The sequence below is a fragment of the Nuphar pumila genome, chromosome 1, assembly GCF_984573655.1.
Source record: "Nuphar pumila chromosome 1, dmNupPumi1.hap1.1, whole genome shotgun sequence".
NCBI lineage: Eukaryota > Viridiplantae > Streptophyta > Magnoliopsida > Nymphaeales > Nymphaeaceae > Nuphar > Nuphar pumila.
Genome location: NC_143249.1, coordinates 35922913 through 35934061, shown reverse-complemented (window position 1 = coordinate 35934061; position 11149 = coordinate 35922913). Strand labels below are relative to the sequence as shown.

The 11149-nt window shown below is 43.9% G+C and overlaps 1 protein-coding gene across 2 annotated transcripts in view; it reads right to left on the bottom strand.

Annotated features, from left to right (window-relative positions):
* Positions 1 to 891: 891 nt before the first annotated feature.
* Positions 892 to 11149, bottom strand: part of LOC149848682 (TLD-domain containing nucleolar protein) — an 86980-nt gene continuing 76722 nt past the window's right edge. For both annotated transcript variants that reach the window (XM_089996876.1, XM_089996880.1), the window contains exons 7-8: positions 3087 to 3270; positions 892 to 1472 (exon numbers count right to left, since the gene is read on the bottom strand). In XM_089996876.1, the coding sequence (XP_089853002.1) occupies positions 1164 to 1472; positions 3087 to 3270 (493 nt within the window). In that variant the 3' untranslated portion in view covers positions 892 to 1163. The remainder of the gene's footprint in view (positions 1473 to 3086; positions 3271 to 11149) is intronic.

The window sequence follows — 11149 nt, the reverse complement described above, 5'->3', positions numbered from 1 at the left end:
TGACTCCAATTTTGCTCATTAAGAGCTTGTTTGGGATTGATTTCTTAAGCTAACAATGCAAGCTCAAATGCTGATCTTAAGCTTTAAAAAAATCATAATTAATCAACAATCTTGAATTTGTTCTACTCAGCAGGGTTGTTATGTGTATGTGTCATGCACCTGGGCATTTTGAAATAGAAATTTTGAAAGCATCGTGGTCCACTGGTAAGCCTTGGCAGCAACTCTTTTTTTTTTTACTCGGAGAAACCACTCCAGGCACAGAGACCTAACCGTGCTGGCTCAGCCTGACGTACTTACAGTCTGTCCATGTCAGCGTGAAACTCCAAGGGCTTACCCCTCTACCACATGGAGTCGCCAAGCTTCAGCTTACGCACAGTGTGACGCCCATGGGATTTGAACCTAGACTGCCCGTCAAACTGTCTAGGCTCCATCCCACTATGCCAAACCCCTTGGGTCTACTTTGGCAGCAACTCACCTATGCACCAATTGCAAGCACATCCAAGGCCCCAGTGCCCAGCACCATGGGAGAAGCCTAGTCTGATTTGAAGAAGTTCGGTCTCCTTAAGGAGAATGGAACAAACAGTCTACTCCAGCTCCTGAGAGAAAGCACAACTAGAAATGGGTCTTCCAAAATCCAATTAGTAGTTAAACTCACAAATGATCATCTACCTCTGCTCCCCCATGAGAAAACAATTTTGGGAGCCAACGCCCTCCACTGACAAATGTGAGGCAATGTTGGCTTTCGAAAATATCGCGATAAAACACATTTAAAAATGTTGCTGATATTCGTTACGTAGATTCAAAGTTAGACTAACCTCTTACGATCTCATGCTCCCAAAGGAAAGTAGAAACACCTTGAAAGCAAATATCATTAAACATGAAGACCCACGCTTTCAACGCTCTAATAAAGCTTTCATAAAATCGTTTCCTAGTAGGGCTACAATGATTCCAGTCATCTGATGATATCCGATGCAGTCAGATCCCTTTACAGAACATTATGGGAAAATGGCATTTATCCATGAAGTTTGAGAGAGAGAGACCTGCAGGAACGGTTTGTTCAATCAGAAAGAATCAATCAAATATAATGCTAACAATGATAGCAATACAACTTAATATCACTGGATTAAATTCTTCTACATTTCTTCAAACTGATTTAAACTGATTCATCCACTGGAATTAGCGAGTCCAACCATATTCAGCATATGGCGGTCCTCTTTAAACCTCTGCAATACACTGCCCTCAACACCTTCAGGTTTTCCCTGTTGCTGTGCTTCTTTCACCGTGACCCCCCAGCACTCTATTACTTCAGGAAAGATTTGGTTCCCCACTGATAAACAAGGACTATTGAAAGTGCTGCACTGGAACGAATGACCTGCATCAAAGCTTGCTGACAGAAAAAGTCCAAAATGATTCACTCTCCCACCAAAACCAATGCCATTTGGGATGTTCTCTGATGTGAAGTTCACAGCAAACTGCCAAGACAACGTGAAACTTTAGCTCATCAGTTTGTGAGATTCATACCAATCGGTTGAAGTAGGAGGATTTCTCAATATCTGGTGATGTGTGTCAACTTTATACTAGCATCATGCACTATCTCAAAAGTGTGTCTATGTAACAGCAGAGCAACAATAAACTGTGCCCTTTTATGGAAAACCACGTCACAAGGATATGGAAAGGGACACAAATACAATATTGATTTGAGACACGAATAGGTGAATATTATGAAAACTGCAGCAAAACATGCATCTTCCGGATTCTGATGTGTGAGTCTCAATGCTTATTCTTGTAATCTGATAAGGGCTCCGCCTAACCCCAGCTTGCTAATCGAAAAAGAAATGATAACTTTAATAAAATATCCTGGAATTATGATGATTAAAAATATTTTACTGATTTATCTCCTATGAAAAGAAAGACAGGCGATGAATGTATGTGCCTCCTCTTTAGTTTACTAAATGAAAGAAGAGGTAGTTAATGACAATGATACATGAATACATGATTGGCTCACAAACACGATTATGGTAACAATTAATTCGTTAAAAAAATTTAATTCATTCCAGTTTGAGGTTTTAAGTTGAGTAAGAGTAAGACAGAATATATGGAATGTCGGTTTAGTAAGCAACGAAGTAGTGATGGGAGTGTAGTGAAACTTGGTGAGCAAGAAATACCGGTAGATGATTGTTTTAAATATTTGAGATCTATCATTCAAAAGTATGGAGAAATTGATGGATATGTAAATCATAGGATAAAGGTTGGGTGGATGAAATGGAAAAGTGCAACTGGAGTGTTGTGTGATCATAGAATGCCATTGCGGTTGAAGGGAAAGTTTTATAGGACAACTATTAGGCCCGCTTTACTATATGGTACGGAATGTTGGGCCGTCAAGAGACATCATATTCAAAAAATGAGTGTTGCTAAGATGGATGTGTGGAAATACAATAAAAGATAAGATTCTGAATGAGGAGATACGTAAGAAGGTTGGCGTTACACCCATTGAAAATAAGATGAGAGAGAATTGTTTACGGTGGTTTGGACATATTCGGCGAAGGCGTAATGATGCTCCAGTTAGAAGGATTGAGAAATGGGAAAATATATTAGTTAAAAGAGGTCGGGGTAGGCCTAGGAAGACTTGGATGGAGATGATAGGAAATGATATGAATGCTTTGAACCTCACCGAGGACATGGCATTGGATAAAAATGATTGAAGGAGAAGGATTCATGTGGAAGACCCAAAATGATTTTCTTTTTTGGTTCATATTGCCGACCCCAATTGTTTTGGGATGAAGGCGTAGTTGTTGTTGTTGTTGTATTCCAGTTTGAAGCGTGACAATCCCCTTGAATATTTAAAACCTAAAGGAAAAAGGCCCTTCCTAGTTTTATATTAAATCAGATGTTCCTATAAAATGAGTTTGTTAGTCTTAGATATGATGAGCATATTAAGATGAAAACAAGGAAAGAGGTAGAAAAAGACAATCTATCATGTGACACAATACATGGATATAAAGCTTATCATGCAACAAATTGCAGGAATAGTAGGAAAAAAAAAGGTACAGTTTCAGGAGATGGGAGACAATAGATAAAAGGTTTACCCATTGCAAGTTATTGTTTAATCCTGAAGGCCGGAAGACAGAAGCACGTGGATATAATGTGAAGAGAAAAGACTTCATATCACCATAGAATTCGCTGTGCTTCTCCCAAGGCTGAGAAGCATAGCCTCCATAGATGTAGCCTGCGTTATCTTTGACAAGTAGAATGGTAGGCCCATCACCAAGCCTGTATATGATAAAGGTATCAACCCAGTTAGATTTATAGCAGAAGTATTGCAGTATTTATGTTAACATCATAACATGCACTTTTCCATCAAAAATAAATTAATGATATCATTTTTTATCAACAGTATTTATTAGTGAGATAGAGTGTAGCTCTTTGCGGAAGTGTAAACATGTCCAAGGGCCATCAATCACCTTGAAGAAAAGCAAAATTTGTATAATAGTTCCACATTACCAACAGGAATAATTGAAGAGCAATGTATAAGTCTAATTAGGGCATCTATAAAAGTATCCCATTTATGAAGTAATAAGAAAATGCTTCAATCGGCATGAGCTCTATACCTTTAGATATATAACTTTTATCATATGACAAAAAAGATAAGAAAAGGCCATATAGTGGCACTATAAAGGCATTTATAACAGTAGAAACACCTTCTTCACTATGTCACACGGACTCGGCTAGGGGGTCGACGCACCCGCGTCGACACGCCCCGACACGGGTGCAGCTTCGGACACGGGGGGCGGACACGGTCAACGAAAAGTCGATGTAACGCCCCAAATTTCAAACTTGCGAACCTTTTCAGAAAAACAGGCAAGAGACTAGAAATATCTCTTTCCTTCAGAGTTTGTTTATGAAATCAGCGGAAGATTTTTCTTTTGATAAATCATAAGGCAAGCTGAACACTTTAGGCACATTAGCTAAAAGAACCAAAATTCACAAGATTCGGATATCCTAAGGAAAATCCGATACAAACCCAAGCGTCCAAGACGCGAGCTAAGAGCAAGAAGAAGAAGTCTTGAAGCCATCTTGCAATCGCGCCATTGCCCGTAGTGTACCTAATCATCACCTGTACCCATAGAATGGGTTAGTTTCACGAAAAACTAATAGGTGCACAAGAGAGACTAACAGGAAACTGAATTAAGTACATTTAATTCAGTAGGCTACGCAGTTTAAAGCAGATATGCAGTTAAACAGGTAAGCAATGCAAGCAGGTGAATAGTGCAAACGCGTAAGTAGTACAAGCGAATAAGTAGTGCAAGCGAGTAAGGCGTGCAAGCGAGTCAGCAGTGCAAGCGCGTAAGCAGTGCAAATGCGTAAGTAGTGCAAACAGTAAGCAGTTCAAAGCAAGTAAGCAGTTTAAAGCAAGTAAGCAGTGCAACTGACAAACGCAGCATACGATTTAATTGATCGTAGGCTGTGAACCACCACGCAACTAGCTTGTCCTCGTTGCTAGAACGAGGTCACAACATCTAATCACCATCAGGACATCGTTTGTCGCTCACTACTTCTAACAAACGCGTTGTCCTGAACAACCTTAATCTATTCTCATCTCTCAAAACCTTACGCGGCCAACTGCCACCTGTTATGACTCACTAGGGCGTCATACTTTCTCAGAAAAGCTCACCCTTCCGTAGAAGGTCCAAAACATAAACACTAAGTCAAATCGCTAACGATCTGATTCTCACATCTGAGTCCTGCATGTAATCATGCTAAAACAGAAAGTCGAAACTATGAATTCATAGTTGGCTATCACAAACAATCTCAGAAGATCATCACAGCTCACCATAACTTTTTATGGTAAGCAAAAACACAAGATCCACATCGGATCGCTCGGTCTGGGAGATATACGACCTGACAAGGAATTACCACCCTATAGGGTATACTTGGTCTTGGACCATACACTTCCTCACAGGAGTTCACCGTCTTTGCGGCTACCCGTTCGTGGATAGTGTACGTCCTCACAGAGAATCTCCCACTCTAGCCGGGTCACCTGATCTTGATCACAGATACCCCCACAGCGAAACCTTTGGGAAGTCTCTCCCCAACAAATGCCATATCCAATGAAAATCATTGTGATACACGCATCAATACGAATGATCGCTCTCAGGGTCGATAGCCACTAATACAAATGACAAGATCAACGCCGGATCACCTGGTCTGGGAAATGTATAACCTCACAAGGAATTCCGCCCTAGATGGTATACCTGGTCTTGGACCATACACTTCCTCACAGGAGTTCACCGTCTTTGCGGCTACCCATTCGTGGACAGTGTACATCCTCACAGAGAATCTACCACTCTAGCCGGGTACCTGGTCTTGATCATACACGCCTTCGCAGATAATCCTTTGGAGATCAGGCCCTCGACAGACACCCTACTCAGTGATACATGCATCAATAATCGACTGCTCTGAACCATTGACTGTCTTGGGGTCAATAGCCACAATATGGGCACAAGCATGCATATCAGCAATATACATTGTATCACTTCACATAGAAGCATATAGTCCTACGTATCGTGTTGTTGCCACAAGGAATATTGCAATCCTCAAATAGGACCTCAAAGCATGCGTAAACGACACATGAGAACACGCAGATATGGCAATCCAGTTGATTCTATGGGCGAAGAGTAACTAACTCTACCTGTCAGCCAAACAAAACAACTGAATAAGACGAGCACTCATAACAATGCTCGTAAAACATACAATTATCATCAAATGGTTCAGTCCATCAACAAGTAATTAAATTAATCGTAAGGCATAAACCATTGCATCACAAGTCATTCATAAGCAATCATACGACAACAGTTTTATCACAATATATAAGCGGCTTATAAGACAAGCGGTCACATCAATCCTAGTTGCCACCAGTTCGTAGAGTACGAGTTGTATGCAATCACATCAATCATAAGAGATGCAAGCCAACAGGTGCTACGCTACAATAAGCACCAAAACAGTTCGACCAAGGGATAAAGCAAGTCACATGCTAATATGTAGCAACTAGCATAATGCTATTATCATAAGCATTTAATTAGCATGAGAAGATCCTTATTACTTCGCAAAGAACTGTGTAAGCAGTTTAACAACTAAAGTAACGTCTTGACAGGCGTGCACACTCAACGAGTGGCATACTGAACTACCGAGCAAGCAAGCGATTCAGTAGTGTAAGCGAGTCAGTAGTGCAAGCGAATCCGTAGTGCAAGCGAATCAATAGTGCAAGTGAATCAATAGTGCAAGCGAATCTCACGACCCAATGACCAGTGTGAACAGACCTTATGTTTCGATAATTACGAACCTGCGGGTATGCGCAGGCAAAACGTAGAACCAACTGAGACTAGTTCGGGCGTCTGTTATTCTATGTATTTTCAATAACCCGAATAGCTAGTTCAGTTCGCTCCAAAGGGACGGCTTTAGCCGAGAGAGGATTCCCCAAAGAAGGTTGTGCCACGGACGCATCCAATCTCTGCAGAAGTGTTGAGCAAACTAATGTAGCCCCTTTCCCCTAACTTCAATGATTGGGGAGGTCGGATCGTTGCCCGTAGGGTGGTTGTTAACAATCTGTCCATTGGAGTTTGTACCGCTCTGTCCTCTCCCTTGACAGACACATAGAAGCGAATAGGTACGTTAGGGGTTGCTTAACTAACGACCCATCCTATGCTGTGATCTTTAAACCACTCGAGCATCTTGCCTGTGAAGGCGAATGTGAGGCCATTTATGTGATTATAGCATTTTGCATTTAGCGTTGTTCGAGGTTGCACGACCGTCTCATCCGATCATCGCAGTACTAGACGTGTCGTGCACGACTACAAGTACTCTAGGATGAAGGGGGTATAGCTCCTCAATAGAAGCCTCAACAGGGGTATTTCACAAAAATGTAAAGTTTATCAACTTTACTTTATCTTTTAAAACAGCAGTACCTTGTGCCAACATTATGCATGTGATTATCTCGAATCACATCCACTATCGGGGTATCTACATGTCTCGCATGACTCGATACCGGCCTCGATAGACGGGATACGGGTTTCTCAACAAAACACCCGCTAAGAAGTTCGCCCGAACCCCCAATTCGGGATCACTCGAGATATGTCAAAAAGGCGAGCAGAACCAGCCATTCACATCCTTCCAAATGTTTCGATTTGGAGCAGTCTTAGATGCTTTTGCGCAGCTCCCTAAAATCTCAAGTCGACTCTGCAGAACTGCGCACGCGAAGAGCCAGGATCCTTGTGAGGTATCCCTCTCCTTAGACGAGGATGTGTCGCTCGCTCCCGACTGAACTCTTGTCGCAAGAGGGAGAATGGTAAATGCCCCTTGCATCCTCCACGAGAATGCCCTTAAGGCATACGCAAAGAGCAAGAACCTGCACGTCATCTGCAATAGCAAGGCCATACCAACACATATGCAAAAGCAAGAGCCTAAGCGCAAAGCGCGACGGCAAAGTAAAGGCGGTAAGCAAAAGTGCAACGCAAACCCTCGGCCAACACGCAACGGCAAGTAAAGACTGTAAGCAGGGGTGCAACGCAAAACCTTTGCGTGATGCGCAACGGCAAGTAAAGGACAAGGATCGCGAAACCGCGTCCTGGGGTTAAATGCGTATTCGTATAAATAAATATATATATATATATATATATATATATATATATATATATATATATATATATTTAATGGTCTCTTTTTAGTTAATTGAACTTAATTCAATTGTCCAAGTCTTCTGTGCAATCTTCCCCTACCTTGGAGAGTTGCGAGCTCGCTGGCGTCTACGGATATACACGATTGACGGCTCGGGTCGCGGAGCGCGAGTGGGATCCGTCGTAGCTGCAAATATGCGATATTAACATGCAACCCAGACAAAAGCAAAAGCAAGGAGAAGCTTGACTTCTCCGATAGATAGGGTTGGGGCCAATCGTCCCAATTGCCTTGAAAAAAAGAAAGGATGGGGCAGGGCCAAATGACCCTTGCTGCCAAAAGAGGGATGTAGTCAATGCGAGCAGATGACTCACGTTTACTAGGAATTCCTCGTTTGAGACCAACAATTGTAATGATCTGTCCCCATCACGATGTAGCTTCCAAAGATTTCTCGGGCCTGCCGGCCAAGGGTATAGGCTCGCGCACAAAGGGCAGGGGGCCATCGGCCCCTGCTGGCAAACAAAAGGGCAGGGGCCATCGGCCCTTGCTGGCACAACAAAAAGGCAGGGGCCATCGGCCCCTATTGGCACATCAAAAAGGGGACAGAGAGGAGGGGCTCGGCCCCTCCCCTACCGTAACAGAAGCAAGGAGGGGGCTCAGCCCCTCCCCTGCCGTAACGAGAGAAGGGAGGAGGCTCAGCCCCCCTCCCCTACCGTAACGAAGAGCAGGGAGGGGTGTCATGCCCCTCCCCTGCTAAAAGAGGGCACAGGGAGGGGGGTTTGACCCCTCCCGTGGCCACACAGAGAGGTGAGGGAGAGAAGAGACGGGAGAGGTAGAGAGGAGAGAGAGTGGCGAACGAAAGAGGGGGAGGTGCGTACCTGGTGGTTGCCGGCGGCGGCATCGTCGGCGTCGGAGGAAGGTCGCAGGTGGCGGCAGCGTCGACGTCGGGTTGACAGGGGTCTCCAGAGGGTGCAGAGATGATAGAGTCAGTCGGGGGAGAGAGACCGAGAGACGAGAGGGGGAAGGAGGTTTCGAGAACCTCCTCCCTCAGTCGCTGCGTGCTTTTAAAAGTACGCAGCCGACTGATTTACCCGGGTCGGATCCGGGTCCGGATCCGACTCGAATCCAAACATTTTTTTTTGAGTTCTTACAGTCGAACTCGGTCAACGTTGACCGAGTCTATATTCATTCATTTTTTAGGGCAAAAAACTAAAAAAACGATTATATATATATATATATATATATATATATATATATATATATATATATATATAACCAGACTGTGCTGTGTGCACAGTTGCACAGTCACAGACTATGTTGTGTGCACAGTCACAGACTGTGCACTTTTTTTTTTAAATATATAAATATATATAGCCGAGTCCCAGTGTCCAAAAATTTTGAAATTGCGCCGCACCCGTGTCGCACCCGCACCCGCACCCATGTGACATAGCTTCTTCACCATTGTGGAAGCATCAAACAACACAGTTTGTTACTAGGCAAAAAAAGGAAAAAGAAGAGTCTGATGCAAAACTATTACATAAAGCAAGAAGCATCTAACAAAAATAGATCGTGCCCTTGCATCGATACGATAAGGACAACATTGGTTTGGACATTGTTATCATTCTTGTCCTTTGCTCCTCAATTTCCCCTCCTACAAGGGCAAGCACTCTTTCTTTGTTTGTCTGCTCCTTTGTGTCCAACATAGTCAAGAGTCTAGACCTATTGACAATTTTTAGGCAATTTATTTGTTGATCATCTTGTCCCAAGGTGCCACAGAAATTAAAGCAGTACATGGCAATCATCCACACGAAGGTCTTCAATAAAAGCATATTTGTTCCATCCAACTCCAACAAGCATGTTTTAAAGTCTAGCTCCATAGAGTCACCCCTCTTCATCACTTCTTCACAGTTCATACTCTCCAATTATGCTTGCTCCCTGAAATTGTGAATAACACAAGATGGAAGTTGTTCAGTAGAACGTTGAGCTGAGGCATATCTAAATTTGAGCACTTCAACATGAAGCTCTTGCTGATATTTTTTTTGCCACCAAGAAACAAAATGGATACAAGTGATGCATGAAGCGGAAGCGGGGAAGCAAGTGTTAAAAAGTAGTATGAAGTGGGAAGTGAGATATGGTTGTAAAGCGAATATGGAAGCGTATATGAAACAAGAAGGAAACGCATAGAAAATGATATGAAGTGTTAGGGAACGACTCTTCAAACCATTGATAGATCAAAGAAACAAACACGGGTAAAAGCAAAAGGAGAAAACAGCCACACGAAGAACAAAGATTTTACATGGTTCGGCAAAAATTGCCTACATCCACGACTGCACTGAGCCTTTTTCTTTATTGATTAAGATACAATACAAAATCTGGATTGCCTCCTTTAAACAGAAGGAGTCTGAAAGTTTTACAAGGAGTCGACTAGTGTTGTTGAATATAATGAGTTTAGGGTAATTACAAAACTACCCTCCAAAAAAAATGTCTCGGTATGGGCAGGGGGGCACGACCCCCTGCCAACTTACCGCGAAGTTGGATCCACGAAAATTAAGGATTTATATGAGGCTCCACACTCCAACAATCTCCTACTTGGAGACTGTTATCCTTTCAGCAACCTTATCTTGTAACTTCTCTCTTCATGCAATCCAGAATCTCAGTGTGAGAACTCCAACTACTATCCATGAAGGCCAACTGAGGTTGTACACAACCTCAACTTCTCCGCTATAACTGCCTTGGCCAACATATTTGTCTGGTTATCTGATCCACATATCTTCTCGAGTGAGAGTGCTTCATTGCTACGAATGTAAAACCCACGTAAAAAAAATCGGACCCGGGCCCGTCCTCGTTAGGGCTTTAAAACCCGACGCAGGGGGAGGATTTGTTTAAAAACAAACCCTCTCCCCTGTGCGCCGCACCCCCCCCCTCCGTGCCGCTCCTCCCACTCGACAGGATAAGGGGAAACCCTTGAGGGTTTCCCCGATTTTCGGCCCTCCTCGATCTCTTTAAGAGCACCGTAAGAGGGAAGGATAGACGCACCCCCTCTCTTCTGCGTTTCTGGCAGGTGGCGGGTTCCTGTCAGAGATCGCCGCAGCCAACCCCAGCCCCTTTGGCCAACGTCCCAACCTCGCAACCCGCGATGCCATCGGCTCCCTGCGGGCGACGGCGACTCCAACGCCATCCTCACCCTCTCTCTGTGTTCACCCACTCTCCCTTTCTGATGGACCTTTGAGCTCCGGCCTGCGAGCCATCGCCGGTGACGCCGACCTTGTCGGCCCCTTCTCAAGTAACTCTTTCTCTCTCTCCCTTCATTGTTTGCTTCCTCTTCTTCTTCTCCTTTCGGCAGGGGCGCCGCCACTGTCGCCTGAGATTTCTAGCAAGCAGGGTGACGCCATGCCTTCCCTTGGTCGAGCAGGGGCTTTGCCCCTGCCGATTTCTTTTTCGCTTGCCCTCCGACAGGCTGGCAGAGGTCGAACCCCTGTCG